Here is an 18,223-nt window from a genome sequence, read left to right on the forward strand (position 1 = left end):
GATTTGTTTTTCCCCTTGAAGTCTTTTGCATAATTCGGAAGTTTGATTTCTACTTCCTGTGTGTTGCTTTTATGGCAGTTAAGCACAAGACAGAAAGAACTGGCTTTGGTTGATTATCCCAAGAGGGAGTTTGTGTTCATGGGAAAAGACAAGCAGCTTATGTTTTGAAGTTGTGCTGAAATCAGCACAACTTCAGTGAGAACTTCTTCAGACTATTTCCCCCGCCCCAGAATATTTGAAGTACCTGCTCAGAAGTGTAGGCAGTTAAGAGCAGATCTGGAGGAGAGGGACCTGTGTAAAATGTGAAGATTCAAGAAGGTACAGAACCTTTGCATTCCTTCCTGGTGATATGCCCTTCTTTTGACATGGTGTATTTTAAAGCAGAAGACTGAAAATGTAACTTAAAAGATTGCTTATATTTAACTTTTTTTAATAATCTTGCAGGGGGGAGCCTAAAACGTGGTATGGAGCCCCAGGGTACGCAGCTGAGCAGCTGGAGGATGTAATGAAGAAGCTTGCTCCAGAGCTATTTGAGTCCCAGCCAGATCTCTTGCACCAACTTGTCACCATAATGAACCCGAACACTTTGATGGCCCACGGGGTGCCTGTATGTGTCGGACTCCTGTGCTACTCCCCAAACCCAACCCTCTTTGATTGGAACTCTACTTAAAGCTGATGATTGAAGCCACTTTTGTTACAGAGATGGTGTGGTGGTTTCCATGTGTGCTGCATCTTCCTTATCCAGTGTAATGTGCCAGTGCCAACAGATGGGCAGTGGAATCATTGCCTTTGGAAATGACTGGCAGACTCTTCTCTGGAGATCCATCTTGGATATTTCTGTTTCTGTGTCTCAGCTGGAAGGTTTAGGCTCAACCTTTGGAACAATGGCAGGAGCTCTTGTATGTCTGTTCAATCAGACACCATTTTTTTTTTTTTTTTTGCATAGAGTTTCTGTCAAGGGCCCAAACCCCATTCTTCCTTTTTTGGTCATCCACATCCTCTTATTTTTCCTGGATAAGTCCTTAGGTATTTAAAAAACATTTTTTTTCATCAGTTTCCATCTTATTCCATACTAGATTATTCATGGGAATTATGTCCCTTTACAATTTAATTGGCTTTTGATGAGCTGACCTTGGGACTTAAAAGGAAAATCTGGAAAAAGCAGCAAAATTTTTGATGTCTCCTATGCTTCAGTAGCCTCCAAAATGGAAAGATGCAGGAAGACCTAACTGCTTGCATGCTGACTTGTATAGCCCCAGCAGTGTTAGGTTTACAGCAGTATGAACTTTAAGGTTCCCAATTTCTCTTCCCCTTCAGCTGCACGTTGGAGAGAGCTGGATCTGTGCTAACCCCAACCCTGAGGCAGTGGGGTGCACCAGGCCCAGGAAGCCGACTTAGAACTGTTCAGAGTGGGGGTGTGGCTGAATGGAACCCTTTGCTTTCCGGGGTTTTACATGGCCTGTTACCAAATGCCAGTTGTGATTCTTGAGCTTACGGGTTAAAACGCTTCAGAGTCCTCACAGAAGTTACTGGGAGTTGGAAATCCATGTTCTCCTTGCAGCTCTGTTTAGGAGTGACCTAACACTGGTCTGTCTGTCCTCCCAGGTGTACCGGACCAACCAGTGTGCTGGGGAGTTTGTGATCACCTTTCCCAGAGCTTATCACAGCGGCTTCAACCAGGGCTTCAACTTTGCTGAAGCTGTGAACTTCTGCACCGTCGACTGGGTACGTTCCAAACCAGTTTTTTCCCTAAGTGAGCAGTTCCAAACCTGTTCTGAGCTGCTGCACAGCTCTGATTTACTGCTGATGCACAAATCTAGGCCACTGATCAGGAGAAGCCTGTTACTGGCAGTGTGGTGTTTGCTGAAGGAGTTTCTGTCATGCGCTGAACTGTGGGTTTCCTCTGGTTCCAAAGATTTGGTTTGGAATTGTACATCTCAGGGCTGATGGAGCTTTTGCAGCAGGAGGAAAGCACAGCCCCATGCATGCCTGGAGGACAAGATACACCAGTGCTGCTGGAGTCTGCTCCTTTTTGTGTTCCCAAATTCCTTTTCAAATCAAAAGCTGAAATGAAATTTCCCAGTTTATTGCACTGGGAATTTTCTAAGAGGTACTTTCTGCAACTGGAAACCAAAATCAACCTGGATACGTTTTCTGCTTTTAGCTTCTGTGATAAAATCAAGTGATACATGTAACACACATTAAAAACAGTCCTCTTGGGCAAAAAAATAGGAATTGCATCTCATGTGAGCGCATCCTCTTGGATAGCAGAGGTGCTGTAGGTTTTTAGGGAAAAACATTCCAGTGAGAAGGGAGCAGAAAGTTCTCAAGTTGAAACAGAAAGTTTGCAGATCAGTACTTCATTTGCAGTAAGCTTCACTCAGCTCACTGAAGCAGCAGAGATGGGCACACATTGCAGTTATTAGGTCACAGTTAGTGAATAAGTTCTTTGTCTTTAAAATAGGCACAAATGGAGGAGAGTTGCTCCAAAGTTACAAGTAACTTTTCCTTCCCAGCAGATGACTCAAGACACACAGTGTTGTCTGATCTCAGAAAGATCCTTTGAAGCTTCTGATATTTCAAGTTGCTCTTCTCCTGATTTCCCCCCCCCCCCCCAAAAGGGTCCTGGCTATTTGTAAGTGTAGCCCAACTGAGAAGTTTGTTAGATTTAAAAAACATCACTTAGTAAAGGAAGATGACTTAATATTGCAAGAAAGCTTTCTGCACTACAACTGTACTCATATGGCAGTTGGTTTGGTTTGGTTTTTCCTCTTGTCTTTCCATGAGTTTCATTCTGGACTTGCTCGTAACCTCATTGTTCCCTGAACATCACTATCTGCCTGACCTCAAAATAAAGCTGGGAGTGACCTGCCCAGCTCATGGTGAATTCTGTGCTCTGCCTGCAGCCAGTTAGGGACTTCAGTAGTGCACAGAGACAGCAGTTTCTCCTGCTGCAGCACAGTTTATGTCCCCATAAACAAGCCATGTCAGGGAGAAGAAGGCCCAGCGTGCCCTGCACCTGCCTGGGGTGGGACATTCCTCGAGTGGTGGGAGCAGGGCAGATGCCTGTACTTGTCCTTCTGATGCTTCCCTGGCCTCTGTGTATTTTTATCTTGGGTCTTCCTGAGTCTGCTGTGGTTTGGTGATTTAGTTACCCCTAATTACAGCCTCTCCAGAGAGGACATCCCCCCAGCTACACAGTTCATACCCACAGAGGCCTCTGGCAAGAGCCATGAGCATTCCTGGTGTGCACAACTTAGAATCATAGAATCAGCTGGGTTGGAAGGGACCTCCAAGATCATCAAGTCCAACCTTTGATCCAACACCACTGTGGTTCCCAGCCCATGGCACTGATGCCACATCCAGTCTCTTTTTAAAAATCTCCAGGGACGGAGAATCCACCACAGAATCCACCCTGGGCAGCCCATTCCAATGGCTGAGCACCCTCTCTGGAAAGAAATTCTTTCTAATATCTAACCTAAACCTCCCCTGGCACAACTTGAGACCGAGCGCTCTTGTCTTGCTGAGAGTTGCCTGGGAAAAGAGACCAACCCCCCCTTGGCTCCCCCCTCCTGTCAGGGAGTTGCAGAGAGTGAGGAGGTCTCCCCTGAGCCTCCTCTTCTCCAGGCTGAGCCCCCCCAGCTCCCTCAGCCTCTCCTCACAGCACTTGTGCTCCAGTCCCTTCCCCAACCTCGTTGCTCTTCTCTGGACCTGCTCCAGCCCCTCCATGGCCTTCCTGAGCTGAGGGCCCAGAACTGGACACAGCACTCCAGGGGTGGCCTCACCAGTGCTGAGTCCAGGGGCAGAATCACTTCCTTGGACCTGTTGGCCACCCTGTTCCTGAGCCAGGCCAGGATGCCATTGACCTTCTTGGCCACCTGGGCACACTCTGGCTCCTGTTCAGCTTCCTGTCAATCCAAACTCCCAGCTCCCTCTCTGCCTGGCTGCTCTCCAGCCACTCTGGCCCAGCCTGTAGCACTGCAGGGGGTTGTTGTGGCCAAAGTGCTGTCTTGATTTCTCTTGTTTTACACTGTGAAGCATGAACATTGCTGCAAGAAAGATTTGTCTTGGCCTTTCCCTGGGGTAGTTTTTGGTCAGTCGCATGAAGAGTCAGCACCTTAATGTCACTGTCCAGCTGAACCCCCCCAATGCCCCGTCTGTCCCACAGCTGCCCCTGGGCCGCCAGTGCGTGGAGCATTACCGGCTGCTGAACCGCTACTGTGTGTTCTCCCACGACGAGATGATCTGTAAAATGGCTTCCAAAGCAGATGTTCTGGACGTTGTGGTGGCATCTACAGTCCAGAAAGACATGGCTATTATGATTGAAGAGGAGAAGAGGTTGCGTGAGAAGGTTGATAAACTGGTGAGTTGTTGGAAATAATAGTTTGGGTTGGAAGGAACCTAAAAGCTCATCTCATTCCACCCTCCTGCCATGGAAAAGGACACCTTCCGCTAGACCAGGTTGCTCCAAGTCCTGTCCAACCTGGCCTTGAACACTTCCAGGGATGGGATTTATTATAATGAATGAAGGAACAGTTGAAACAGTGATGTGAGGACATGCTGGTACTTTTAGTGGGGAGTCAGTGGCTTAGAGGTACGTAGTTCCTTCCTGTGTCATGAATTTCAGAGGACCACCTGGGTAAAGAATCATTTATTGTGCACCTTGGTTTAGCACCTACCCTTTAATATTGTTCAAATGTTGCTTTTAAAGTAATATTTCTCCTTTCAGTAATGTAGTCAGAAAAGCTGTTTTTTCATTACCAAAATTTCTATCTACCTGGGTTTAATATCTTATTTCTAAAAACTTCATTGTTCCTTTGATAAATTTACTTTCTGATGTTTTAGCTTGGAATAGTCACCTCTTTGTAACAGTCACCTCTTTGTTAGGCTTTGAAGTGATATAACACTGTCTTGCAGGGAGTGACCGACTCAGAGAGGGTGACATTTGAGCTGTTCCCTGATGATGAGCGACAGTGTTTGAAGTGTAAAACCACCTGCTTCATGTCAGCAGTTTATTGTCCCTGTAAACCTGGATTGTTGGTGTGCTTGTACCATGTTGAGGACCTCTGCTCCTGTCCTACCTACAAATACAAAGTGGGGTAAGCTTGAGATAGCAAATAATACCATGATCTGAAGTTATTGTTGTCTGTGTAGGTACTGTGGTTTGGTAATCTGCTGCTTGCTTTGCTGTCAGTAGGGCTGGTTTCTGTTTCTGTTTCAGTCCTTTGCAAATCCAGTGCCCCCATAACAACGGGCCTGTTTTGTGCTTGCACACAAAGCCTCTTTCTCTTCAGCATTCAGCTCTTCTTGCTCTATAATGGCAAAAATTGCTGGCTAAGTTAGTTTGTATTTTTATTTATAGCAACAAGGTCATTGTCCCTTATATCCAGTCCTTGCCAGGACATATTGTTTTGCTTTTCAGAGCTTTCCTTCCTGTTGTCAGCTTTCCTTTGGTATTTGGTAGATCTTTGTCCTACGTGAATGGAGCTTTCTTTAAGACAATTCCTTAATTGTCCTGCTGAAATTGCTTTTTGAAGTAATTGCAACTTTGAAATTGTCTCAGGAAGAGCCATGGTGTGGTTGTAGGCCTCAATTTGAATTCTGTGCTGCCTGCAGGTACCGCTACACCCTGGAGGAGCTGTACCCCATGATGAACGCGCTGAAGATGCGCGCGGAGTCGTACAACGAGTGGGCTTCCAACGTCAACGAGGCTCTGGAGGCAAAAATTAACAACAAAAAAAGTGAGCGTCTTACCTGTTGTCTGCAGCACATAAAAAGGGCCAAGTTTTCAGTTTTTTAGTAGCAACGTTTTTCTTATGTGACAGCCAAAAGAAGTCATATGTCATTTCATGGTTTAAAGTGAGTGTTTCAGCTGTTACAGTCCCAGAGATGATGCTAAGCTGTCTCTGTGTGACGAGACTGTAAATCACTTTGACACAAAATAAAACTGGAGTAGAAATAGAAACGCACTTAATGTGTTGTGTTTCTAAGCCTTACCGTGGAAATCCATGGCAGAGGGAGACTTCTTAGCTTAATGTCTTTCCCAACAGGTCTCATCAGTTTTAAAGCTTTGATAGAAGAATCAGAAATGAAAAAGTTTCCAGACAACGACCTGCTGCGACACCTCCGGCTGGTGACGCAGGACGCGGACAAATGTGCCTCGGTGGCCCAGCAGCTGCTGAACGGCAAGAGACAAACCAGGTAAGTGTCACTGTGTGTCTGCAGCACAATCGAGGCACCAGAGATGGATTTCAGTGGCCAGTGATGGACTCCAGTGCTCTGCAAGACTTAAAAATTGGAGGAATCTCTCAGTGTCCTCAAGAGAGCCGTCTTTGACAGGGAGATTCACCTTTACTCTGTGTAATAACTTAAACATTCTGAGCTTTCAAATCTCCTCTTGCTCCATGTGTGACAGTTGGGCAGTAAATTTATTCCAGTGTTCCCTGAAAGGAAAAAATGGTGCGGTACAAAGTCACAGCCAACAAGATACAGTCCACTTGTCTTTGTGCCACGGGGGCTGTAAATCTGTCATTGCAGGTGTCATTGTATTCATTACTCTCTGTCTTGTGGAAAAATGAAGTGCCCTAACTCCCTGAGCTGCTGCTAGTGGGAATGTTGTATGAAAACTCTGAAAAATACCTGCTCTTTATATTGAATCTTTTAGACAGGTTATTTGCTCAAGAGATTTGAAGGTAGGGCAGTGTATGAGTAACACGTCCTTTGTGAACTGTCTGCCTGGTCCTGCTGGCACTTCCATGTCTGAAATAAGTTGAAAAGAGTCAGAAGAACAGAAGGCCAAGGCCAGATCTCCTCATTACATGAGTCTGGTTGTGCCTGTATTGATATAAGAGCCTTTCTCTCAGGATCCACAAGTTACCATCTTCTACTGCACATTCTCCACCCACACACAGAATCCCAGACTGGTTTGGGGTTAGAAAGGACCTTAAAGATCATCTTGCTCCACCCCCTACCGTGGACAGGGACACCTTCCACTAGCCCAGGTTGCTCCAAGCCCTGACCAACCCAGCCTTGGACACTTCCAGGGATGGGGCAGCCACAACTTCTCTGGGTAACCTGTGCCAGGGCCCCACCACCTTCACAGGGAAGAATTTCTTCCCAATATCCCATCTAACTGTGCTCTCCTTCAGCTTAAAGCCATTGGTCATGGCACCCACACTCACCATGGGCACATCGAGCCTCAGGGGACAGTGAAAATGTTGTTTTTATGTATGTGGAGGACAGTACTGCTCATGTCCAACAGTCTTAAGTATGGAGTACTCCAGGAAAAATTGAGTCTCATTTGTTCCATCTGGACAACTTTCACCCATTTCTGCTGATTTGAACAACATGGTGTTTGTTGGAGCAGTTGTTTTTTGTGCTGGTGGAACTGCACGTGTGTGGTTCCTGCATGTTACTTGCCTCAGCAGGAGCTGTGTAGCTTGTCACTCCTGTGTTCTTGCAGTACTTCAAAGACTGGCTTGGAAGGACTTCTGGAGTAGAATATTCTGCTGTCACATTTAGACATGATTCTTGTCTTCCTTCCTGGTGATCTCTGTGTAAGCCTTTGTAGCAGGGACTTGATAAAAATTCACCTTTGCTGTCTTGCACACACAAGAGGATGAAGCCCCTCTTCATATGTTGCTTTTATGTGTCATAGCAACATAAAAATATTGCAACTGGGAATGAGGAATTCAGCACTCCCACAGGCTTCGACCACGCAGGGAACTTCCAACCTGGACATTTGTGGCACCATCATCAAAGACTTGTTCACTCCTGATCTTCTCCTTCATTTGGTGTTGAGCCATCTCTTCTCCTTCTGGCATCCCCCGTCTGGGTTCTGCCATCCCTGGTGTTTGCTCAGGTCTCTCGATGCTGAACTGGGAGCAGCAGCCAGGCCCTTCCCAGCTGCTCTATGCCAGATAGCACTTGGACTGAGATTCTCCTTTGCTCTAGTAGAGGCTTTAGCCCTCCTCTCACCATTTCTACTTGGATTTTTTTTTGGCATGTTTCTGGTAGAAGTCCAGTTTCAGGTCTTCATAATTTTTAGGAGTTTTAAAAAACCACGGTACTTGATTATCTTTTTTCTTAAAAGATTGAAGAGGGGAGTGCTCATAACCTGTGAAGGAAGATATAAAGAAGAGAAATATCTGTTTAATTTCTTAGTAAGTGTTACATCAAATACAGATTCATCTGCCTGAAGCTGCAGGATGCTGGGCAGCCTTCATCATGCTGAGTGCCAGGTGTTGGTTGGGAAGGATTGTGGATTCTGCTTAAAATTTGGTTCGTGCTTTTGGCAAACTTTCCATTATGGACTGAGCATTTTTGTCTGATCCCAAATTTGGAAGAGTTGTGCAGGAGACTTGGCTCCCCTGGGAAGATTGTCCCTGTTAGTCATGGCAGTCAGTGACACGGGAGGATCTCCTCCAGTGTAGCCAACACAGTGGTTCCTGGGGAGAAGACCAGGAGAGATGATGATATTGTCTTAGACTAAATCCTGTCACTCTTACCGGTTTGTCTGCATTACCTGAAGAGATGCAAATGGGCTGTACATCCCTATTTCCTCTGCTTCTCTCAGTGCTGGGGGCTTAAACCTCCCCGGATACTGGTTGGAAGAAGTTCTGTGAACATCTAAATTGGGCCAGAGCACAGCATGTTCCTCATTCTCCTGGCACTGAAAGGGGACAGTGTTTCTGACCTGCTGCCATAAAGGGATGTTCTCCCTGTCCATCCCCTTCCCTCTCTAGGCCTCGTGAAACTTGTTCTGCTCCTTAGTCTCCAAGAGTTTAGAGACCTTATGCTTGGAGAACTTTGTGATTAAATAACCCTGGATGGACGTGGGATGGCTTCTGTCTGGCTTTTTCTTAGGCTCATGTATTTTCTGGTTATCAAAAATGTCTTGTGAGAGTCAGTTTTGCCATTTAGATATGTATATGTAAATAAATATTTATGTATTTAAAAACCTGTGCCTTTCCCTAGAAGATATGGTAGAGCTTCCACTGAAAACAGTAGAACAAAGCACACTGTAAGGAAACCTGTGTTGTACCTGAGGCTTTGAATTCATTTTATTGTTCAACTGACCATGGGGTTTTGAACTCCCAATGTGATCCTGTATATCCTTTAAAAATACCTATTTTTAACCCAGAGTGGTAAATTATAATTAATTTTATAGTGTTCACATTCCAGTCGTGCTGGCATATCCTGCTGGGCTGTTCTCTTTTGTGTAAATGACACACTGTGGATTCAGTTGGAGCCAGCATTGTAAGGGATCTCTTTCCTTTTCTGTTCAGGGTTCTCAGACCTTGTTAATAGTGGCTTGAGTTTAGAGAGGTTTTTAATATTGACCAGTTTGTTAACACTTCTAAGCCACTCATTTGATACAAAGCTTTTAGATAAAAATAAAAGTGCTGATTTCAGTGTAGAGAGGATTTTTCAGAAGTGCCTACACGACCTGTCAATATAAAACCCATTCAGAATTGGGATTTGTTCTCTTTTGGTGTGGGCATGGGCAGAGCTGACTACAATAGCTATTGCAACATAACTGAATAGTTTGTCCACAGTTGCTTTGTGTTCTGGAAAAAAGCCTAATTTTATTCCATAATAACCAGTGCCCTTCCCAGGCTGAGTAGTTGTTCCAGAATCCCATTTAATATGAGTGTTTCAACAATAGCTCGTTCTGCTGTGGCAGACTGAGGTTTCTCATGTATGTGAGCCCTGGGCTGCTTGGGTGCTTGTGAATATTCTGTTATTCCTCAGTAAGGCCTGACTGACAAGAAATCACAAGCGGATGTTAGGGAATCCAAAAAATCTAGGATGTTTGGGGTTGGAAGGAAGTTTAAAGCTCATCTTGTTCCACCCCCTGCTATGGGCAGGGGCACCTTCTGTAGACCAGGTTGCTCCAAGCCCCGTCCAACCTGGGCTCGAAGTTCAGCTATTTTATTTCTATTTTTTTCCAGTGGTAACCAGGAAAGCTGAACCGTGTCATTGCAGGTACCGCTCCGGAGGAGGGAAGTGTCAGAACCAGCTGACAGTGAACGAGCTGCGGCTGTTCGTGAGGCAGCTCTATGCCCTGCCCTGTGTCCTCAGCCAGACACCCCTGCTCAAGGTAACTGGAAATCCTGGAGGAGAGAACGGGAGCGTTTGCAGGGATGGATTTGCCCTGCAGCCATCTCCTGTCTCACTGTTTGCTCCAAGAACCTGTGCACTGGCAGGCCGGAGTGACTTGTGCACAGGGGATTCAGGAAGGGAGCTCTGACCTGCTGGAGTTCACAGGCAGCAGATTTTTATACTACACAGGCAGATCAAAGTGTTAGTGTTGTATAAAGGAGTGCAGGAGAAGCAGCAGGATGACCTGGGCAACTACAGGTTAAAAGTTTGAGGTCAGTTAACTGGTCTGCTCTTGAGAGAAACCAGGTTAATGTGAGAACATTCAAACCCTGCAGTACTCTGGGGGAGCTCTCTCTTATCACCTTCATTCTTTGTTAGTCTGGAATCAGCTTTCTTATAATCTTGTAATTAGATCCCTCCTCATGTTCTCTACCCACATTCCAGGAAACCCCACAGATAACTCTAGCCAAACCCAGCCCAGGCTGCCCAAATCTTTGCTCTAGTAGAGAACATGCTGCTGTCAGGGAGTCAGGTCACTGTGTCCCCCGCACAGCTGGTGCTGTTTCTGTGCTCCCCAGATGATCAGCCCTCAGAGGAGCTGAAAGTAATTCAAAATTTCACTTCAGAATTTGCCAAAATGTTGCATATCACACCAAGGGGCAATTAAAAAAAAGGAAAATAAAGTCTGGGCAGCTGCAATTCCTGTCTTAAAGGAGAGAACTTTGCATATTTGTGACACCTGGAACCAGGAGATGCTGTGTCCAGCTCCAGAACTGTCCCTCAAGTGTCCATACAGCATTGAGAGATCAGACAGTGTTGTGTAACTGAATGGGAGTAGACTAGTTCAACTCAACTTTGGTCACTGCCTCAGAAGCTTTATCAGCCCTGCAGTGTGTGGATCAGATTTGATACAATCCTATTTACAGTTTTTTGTTTATAGCACTGGAGCTGTGAAGTTTTCTTGCTGGTTGAAAAGCAGAAGTTTGGAAATTCCAGACATGCAAACAGTTCCTCTCCATCTGGCATTCTTGAACAGGGAAATAGCAAACACATATGGTCAGGGTGTTCCTTTATATCATCCTCAACAAGCCTCAATTATATGGAGTCATGTAAATCATGCTGTTAATGTAAATGACCAGCAGTAACTGGAGATAGGTTCCCAATTTAATCTGTCTCTTATAAAGGCTTTATTCCATGCTGGGGGAGGCTGCCCACCCCGGGAAACAGTCTTGCTGGCAAGATGCCAAGGTGTCAGCTGTGAGGGAAGAACTTCCTGCAGGAACAGCATTTCAGGCAGTACTGGGAGCACTGGGCAGGATGCTCCATGCAGAATAATCCCAGCTTCGGCAGTGGGATTGCTCTGAGTGACTGTGCCTTAACCTGGGAAAAGTGCAAACAGCCCCAGAGGTACCTTTTAGGGTGATTAGCTGCAGAGTGTATGGAGAGAGAAAGAGTAGCAATGCATGAGATTAAAATGCCTGTGACTCGTTGGCACTGTGGGGTGCAGCTCAAAAACCTTAACAGTGCAGCAGAAATGAATCCCAGAGCATCCCAGTGTTCTTCAAAGCCTTCATAATCCTCACTTTTCTGTTCCTCAGCTGCCATTCTGAACCATTCCAGAACAAAGCCAGACAGCAGCACTTGTGGCACACTCAGTTTCCCTTTAGATTGTTCTTCCCAACCCTCTTTCTGACACCTGTCTCAGCTCACAGGAGTTGGGGGTGGAATTCCCTTGTTCTGGGATACTCAAGCTTGCGGCCACATTATGTATGAGGAGGTGCTGGTACATACACTGTCTGTTGAAGACACAGTTGAAGTGTTCCAGACATTGGGATAATTTGCCCATGCACTGTGTGTGCGTGGCAGTGAGGTGTTTGCCAGGAGCCTGCACTCCATGGTTAACCTTGCGCTTCCATGGTTAAGTGACTTGGCAGTGGATTTTTCTCTGATTTATTGTCACACCTGTGTATTTCAGGACCTTCTTGACCGTGTGGAAGCTTTCCAACAGCAAAGCCAAAAACTCCTTTCTGAGGAGATGCCCAGTGCTGCGGAGCTGCAGGAGCTGCTGGACGTCAGCTTCGACTTTGACGTCGACCTGCCCCAGCTGGCCGAGCTGCGGACGCGCCTGGAGCAGGCCCGCTGGCTCGAGGATGTGCACTTGGCTTCCTCAGACCAGAACTCCCTCACTCTGGACGACATGAGGCGTCTCATAGACTCGGGGGTGGGACTCGCGCCCTACCCGGCGGTGGAGAAGGCAATGGCCAAGCTGCAGGAGCTCCTCACTGTGTCTGAGCACTGGGATGACAAAGCCAGGAACCTGATAAAGGCCAGGTAGAGCTGAACCTCAGTGTTGCATTTTGGAATTCCATGAGCTGTTCCAGATGGAAGTGCCATGACTCCTGAAGAGGCTCCCCTTTGTTCATCCTTCACAGCAGGAAGGCAAAGCTTGTTCCAGCCAGAAGGGACAGGGCTGGAGGAGAGTGAGGCATGGAGTCATTTTTGGTTGCAGGGCTGGGGAAGGAGAGTGAGGCATGGAGTCATTTTTGGTTGCAGGGCTGGAGAAGGAGAGCCAGGCATGGAGTCATTTTTGGTTGCCTTGCCGTGTTTGCGGTGCTCCACCATCATTATGCAAATTCTCCTTTTACCACAAGAAAGAGGTTTAAGATGCTTCTTCCTTCTTTTTCACCTTCTTCTCCCACCCAGTGTCAGGCTGGAGGATGTGAGTCCAGATGGAGCTTAGATATGTACCACCAATGGGTAAAATTTATAGTCCATGTAGGACTATTTCTAACTAACAAGGAGAAGACTTTTCCATATTATTTGGTGCAGGGGAGAAGGAAATAGGCCAAATACATCCTTACTAAGAAAAATTTTCTTGCTTTTTGTTTTGACCTCCTGATTTCTAAAGAAAAATGGGGGTGCTGCAAACTTGTGTGCCAGGTTTTTCCCTTCAAGATTCTCGACTTTCCCTTTCTCCTTTCTCCTTTCTCCTTTCTCCTTTCTCCTTTCTCCTTTCTCCTTTCTCCTTTCTCCTTTCTCCTTTCTCCTTTCTCCTTTCTCCTTTCTCCTTTCTCCTTTCTCCTTTCTCCTTTCTCCTTTCTCCTTTCTCCTTTCTCCTTTCTCCTTTCTCCTTTCTCCTTTTCTTTCTTTTTTTTCCAATTTTGCCCCAACCTCACACTCAGAAAAGCATGGGAGTATCTCTTACCCACTACTAACCACAGTGTTTTAAAATAACTTAATAGAACACAGAGCTGACTAAACTTGGGTTTAACCTCCAATGTTGAACTGTGTTGTGTTTGTACCTTTCTAAAACCACAAAATCAAACTGGGAAGTAGAGAAAAGCCAAATTTCAGCGGTTTAACCCTCTAAAGCAGAATCTTTCAGCTGCTGCTGGTTGGGGTTTTGGTGAGTGTTTGAGGATCCAGGGTTCTGTCATTGAAAAGTTAATGAAAGGTGAATCTTCCTTGAGTGAGAATGTTTCTAGTAGGAGCCTGGAGCGAGCCAACATTTCTAAAACTCCCCTGCATTCCCGATGCCCAGGCTGTGCTGGGTGCAGCCCAGGGCTGGACATAACACCATTATTTGGCATGACCCTCTGATTTTAATGGCCCTGGTGAGTAGAAGAGCCCCCTCTGTAATGCAGCATCTCACATCTGAGCTGTTGTGCTCCCCAGACCCCGGCAGTCCCTGAGCAGCCTGGCAGCAGCAGTGAAGGAGCTGGAGGAGATCCCAGCCTACCTCCCCAACGGAGCGGCGCTGAAGGACGCGGTGCAGAAGGCCAAGGACTGGATACAGGAGGTGGAGGCTCTGCAGGTACATCAACTGTGCTCGTGGCTGCTGGGCAGGGACAGTGACCCTGCCCAGGTCACCAGAGCCACCCTCTGCACCCTGGCTGTGCTCTGGGGCTCCAGACCCCGGGTGTGCTCTGTGTTTGCTGTGTCTGTGCTGTCTGTTCCCTTGGCCATGGTGCAGTTACACTCACTGCCCTGATTTTTGCTTGGTTCTGCACTTGATCTGTGCTCCTTCACCTTTGCAGCTAACTGCAATCAAATCTGTAAAGGAGCTGTTAGCAAAAATCTCAACTTAAAAAGATGCTGTATTATGGAACTTTACCTTAAGGTCAGTTTTGCTCAGTAACAATTCCCTGCTAATCACACTTTTGTACCACACTGAGGTACAGTCTGGTGATACAGAAGTGGTTTCCTGGCTCAGCCTTGCGAGTGCTTGAGCCAGAGGTCAGTTGAGACTTTCCAGATCAGGCCAGGGTGGCACTGGGATAGCCCAGATTTCACATTTTAATATAAGTTGCCAAATATTTTTTTATATTTTTATTTGTCCTCGTGTTTTTTCCATAAAGTGAACTCTGATCTGACTTAGGAGTATTTTCAAGCCTCTTTAGCCTAAACTGAGCTTTCTATAAAAACTTCTTTTGAGCTTTTATTTAAAAAGTAATTGTCCTGGGCTTAAATATTTTGAAGGAATAAAGTTCATATTATACTAACTTTTGTTTGAGGGCTTTCTTGAAAGGTCTTAAGTGAATTACTCATGACATTTGAAAATTTCTTGGTCTGGACACTGAAATTTTGCCTCCTGGATATGGAAAAATGTGTCTGTCTGTGCCAAGAATTTTTGCTTCAGTTCTGTGAGGGTTTTAGTAAATGCCTGTGGTCGCTGTGACGTATGTTCTCGGTATCAGGAGGTTGGTAGCTTGGATGTTGCTGCTAGAGGTGTTGGGGTTGCTTTGGGGGAGTAGTTTTCCAGTCCCACATCACTACCCATTCCAGAAATTACCTCTGGAATTAAATCTTGGCGCCACTTCACTTCTGGGTGTGTTGGACCTGCATGGCCCGAGGCATGGGCTGCCAAGGGAATGGCACATGGGATACTGGAGGTGGTTCTTGGCCTGGCATGGACTGGGTTGGACTTGACTTCTGGTGCTGTTGCTCCCTACAGTTACCTGACAGGAGGCTGGAGCCGGGGGGGGGGGTCAGGCTCTTCTCCCAGGTAACAGTTACAGGACAAGAGGAAATGGCCTCAAGTTGCACCAGGGGAGGTTCAGGTTGGATATTTGGAAAATTTCTTCCCTTGCAAGGGTGGTCAAGCCCTGGCACAGGCTGCCCAGGGTTAGTGGAGTCACAGAGAGATTTAAAAGGTGTGTGGACGTGACACCTGGGGACGTGGGTTAGTGGTGGCCTTGGCAGTGCTGAGTTAATGGCTGGACTTGATAATCTTGGAGGTCCTTTCCAACGTTAATGATTGTGATTCTATGATTTCAGAATATTTCCATTTTCTGCTGTGAATGCAGAGCATGAGATTGTGTGGTTGCTTATATTGCTGGCAGTCTCTGGGGTTTTTTTGTGGGTTTTTTTGTCATTTGGGAAGTGTGTTCTTCCTTCCACCCCCCAGTGTGGTGTTAGTTTTGTTTGTGTAGTCTGACTGACACACACAAGCAGCACAAATGTTGGATTAACAGCTGTGGAGGTGACTGAGGTGTTTGAGCAGTAAATTCATTTTTACGAGCTCTGCCTTCAGTTCACTGAGTGGCTGCTGGGACTCAGGGCAGTGCTCAGTCCTGTGTACATGGAGGATTTCCTAATTTACAACCCTGCAGGTTGGGGGACGTGTGCCTGTGCTGGACACGCTGGCGGAGCTTGTCACGAGAGGTCGCTCCATCCCAGTGCACCTGGATTACCTGCCGAGGCTGGAGGCCCTGGTGTCCGAAGTGCAGGCATGGAAGGAATGTGCAGCCAACACGTTCCTGTGCGAGAACTCCCCGTATTCCCTTCTGGAGGTAAGAGATCCCAGCTCTGGAGATCAGCCCTGACAGTCACAGCACAGGTACACAGAGCTACAGTGTGACCTCAGGAAGGAGCAGGAAATATTAAGTATATTTGCAGAATTGCTTTAGAAGTATATGAATTATTTTAATATAATTTTCATTAGCGACCAATACTTTTAATGATAGTTTTAAAATTTTGATATGCTTAAGATTTAGGTATGCTTTCTCTATTCTTCTTAATCAGTAGCTAACAAGAGCAGGCAGTGCCAGTGTCTGACATCTTCCATATTAGTATGGGAATATTGACAGATCTGTGGCTCTGGATTTACTCCAGTGTGTCAGGCCGAGCTGCAGGTGTGCAGTTCATACCTGCTCCATCCTCCTCAGGCTCGGTGTCAGGCTGTAGCTGCATTCTCTGCCCCTCTGCATTTGGAGGGGGTGGTGTCACACCTGCAGTCCTTGAGCAATCCACACTCTGCCCTACACCGAGCCCCTCTGACTCCCCCAGTCCTCCTCTCCCATCAGGACAGATGGGAATGCAGGGCAGTCCCTGGAATCTGTTTTTTTCCAGGGTTTGCAGTTTCAGTCCCACGAAGGCTGTTTAGCATCTCGGGTGTCTCTGTGTACCAGCAGTTTGGGTGAAATGCAGGGTGTTTGGGTCTGGCCATTTTATAAAACTGAAGTTTCAACCTTCCAGCTGTCCCCACCTTCCAGATAACCTCATCCTAGTCCCTCAGATCTTGGATGGAATAAGCGCAGGAACTTCAGTTCTCACCAGTCGCCTGTGGCTGCGTTAGGGCAGGGCGGTGCGTTAGGAACCCTGGAGTTGTGACACTGCTGTTCTGTCCCTCAGGTGTTGTGTCCCTGGTGTGACATCGGAATGCTCAGTCTGAAGAGGAAGCAGAAGAAGCTGAAGGAGCCAGTGCCGAGTGGCAAGAAGAAAAGCACTAAGCTGGAAACGCTGAGTGACCTGGAGCGGGCGCTCTCTGAGAGCAAGGACACGGCGTCCGCGGTACGTGGCACAGATACTTTCAAAATGGAGCTTCCTCTGAGTTCCTTGAATCCTTGTTTCTGTTCGTCCCCCGTGCAGAAGTGTGGCTTTCACCCTATTCCTCCTCCTGTGCTGCTCCGCAGGACTTTTGGGACTGCACTTTTCTGTGCTTGCTTTAGACTTCCCAAAATTGCTTTCAATGGAAATGTGTGTTGCTTTGTGCATGAAGCAGCCTCACAGTTTGCCAGGCAGTGCCTGTAGCCAAGCAAAGCACAGGAAAACAAAAAATAGAGACCTGTTTTCCCCCACCATATCTAAACCTTATTAAAGATGGGATAGGCTTGCCCAGGTCTGATCCTTTCAAAGAACACCATAACGCAGCACCATTTATAATTAAAATAAACACTCTGAATAATTAAAGGAAAACCTCATGTATTATGGAGTCACTAAACCACTACTCTGGGTGGAGCAGACTCAGTCTGCTGGTGGGAAAGGGCATCCTCCCAGCAGACCTATTGCAGAGCCTCCCCTGTGGTCAGGTAATGAAGTCCTGTGGGTAACGAGCAGTGGGTTCAATGGATGGAGTTTGAATGTAACTGTCCCTTTAATGTGGGACATTTAAGTTTTGACCCATGGCAATTACTTAAAACCTGTACATGCATTGGTTTTGGCCTCCCTTGACTGAAGGCCAGAGTTAGAGCCAGCACTAACTGGGACAGGCTGGGTCCCCAGTCCCACCTGTCCCTCTGCCACTGCATCACCTCTTGTTAAGGAGATCCAGGGCACTCACACGGGCTGCACCTGGGAAAGTGCAGTCATTCAGGGTGGCAGGGTTTCTTCTGACACACAAAGGGAACCAGAACCTTCCCACAGTGAGTTTTGGGCACTCCTGGCCTGGCTCAGCACCTGTGTGCATGTCACAATGTGCTGTGCCCTAGTCACACATCTGTCCAGGATGGACACAGCTGTCTCATTTTTCCAGGGCTGACTTTAGTCCAGGCGTCACACCTGAAAGCCATGATGTGGGAAATAACCATTTTGTATGTATTGATAAACCCTCCTGTCATAAGTTGTGACCCATAATAAAATGCATAGAATTAATTAGTTGCAGCTGCTATGAACAGCCTTTATGGAACTGAAATATATTACTGTCTTTATAGTAACTAATCCTAAAGATTCTTGAAAAAAGGATCATGAGAAGGTGTAGAGAGGGCAAACAGCACACTCAGGGTACACCTGGACTTTGCTTGCTCTTCACAACCCCCATAGCAAGTCCATAGGTCAGGGCATGGCCCTGAGCAGTGGCAGTGTGTGCAGAGCAGGGGCTTGGAGGTGCATTTGTGTTTGT

At 46.7% G+C, this 18,223-nt stretch overlaps 1 protein-coding gene across 1 annotated transcript in view; it reads left to right on the forward strand.

Moving 5' to 3' along the window:
• Positions 1 to 18,223, forward strand: part of KDM5B (lysine demethylase 5B) — a 55,558-nt gene that overhangs the window by 30,411 nt on the left and 6,924 nt on the right. The window contains exons 12-22 of the mRNA XM_051771641.1: positions 445 to 607; positions 1,606 to 1,725; positions 4,169 to 4,363; positions 4,918 to 5,099; positions 5,617 to 5,741; positions 6,051 to 6,201; positions 9,988 to 10,102; positions 12,080 to 12,435; positions 13,780 to 13,918; positions 15,717 to 15,896; positions 16,738 to 16,896. Coding sequence (XP_051627601.1) covers positions 445 to 607; positions 1,606 to 1,725; positions 4,169 to 4,363; positions 4,918 to 5,099; positions 5,617 to 5,741; positions 6,051 to 6,201; positions 9,988 to 10,102; positions 12,080 to 12,435; positions 13,780 to 13,918; positions 15,717 to 15,896; positions 16,738 to 16,896 — 1,885 coding nt within the window. The remainder of the gene's footprint in view (positions 1 to 444; positions 608 to 1,605; positions 1,726 to 4,168; positions 4,364 to 4,917; positions 5,100 to 5,616; positions 5,742 to 6,050; positions 6,202 to 9,987; positions 10,103 to 12,079; positions 12,436 to 13,779; positions 13,919 to 15,716; positions 15,897 to 16,737; positions 16,897 to 18,223) is intronic.

Source organism: Manacus candei, unplaced genomic scaffold (assembly GCF_025592945.1).
Source record: "Manacus candei isolate 608988 ecotype Guabito, Panama unplaced genomic scaffold, ASM2559294v1 h1tg000139l, whole genome shotgun sequence".
NCBI classification, from domain to species: domain Eukaryota; kingdom Metazoa; phylum Chordata; class Aves; order Passeriformes; family Pipridae; genus Manacus; species Manacus candei.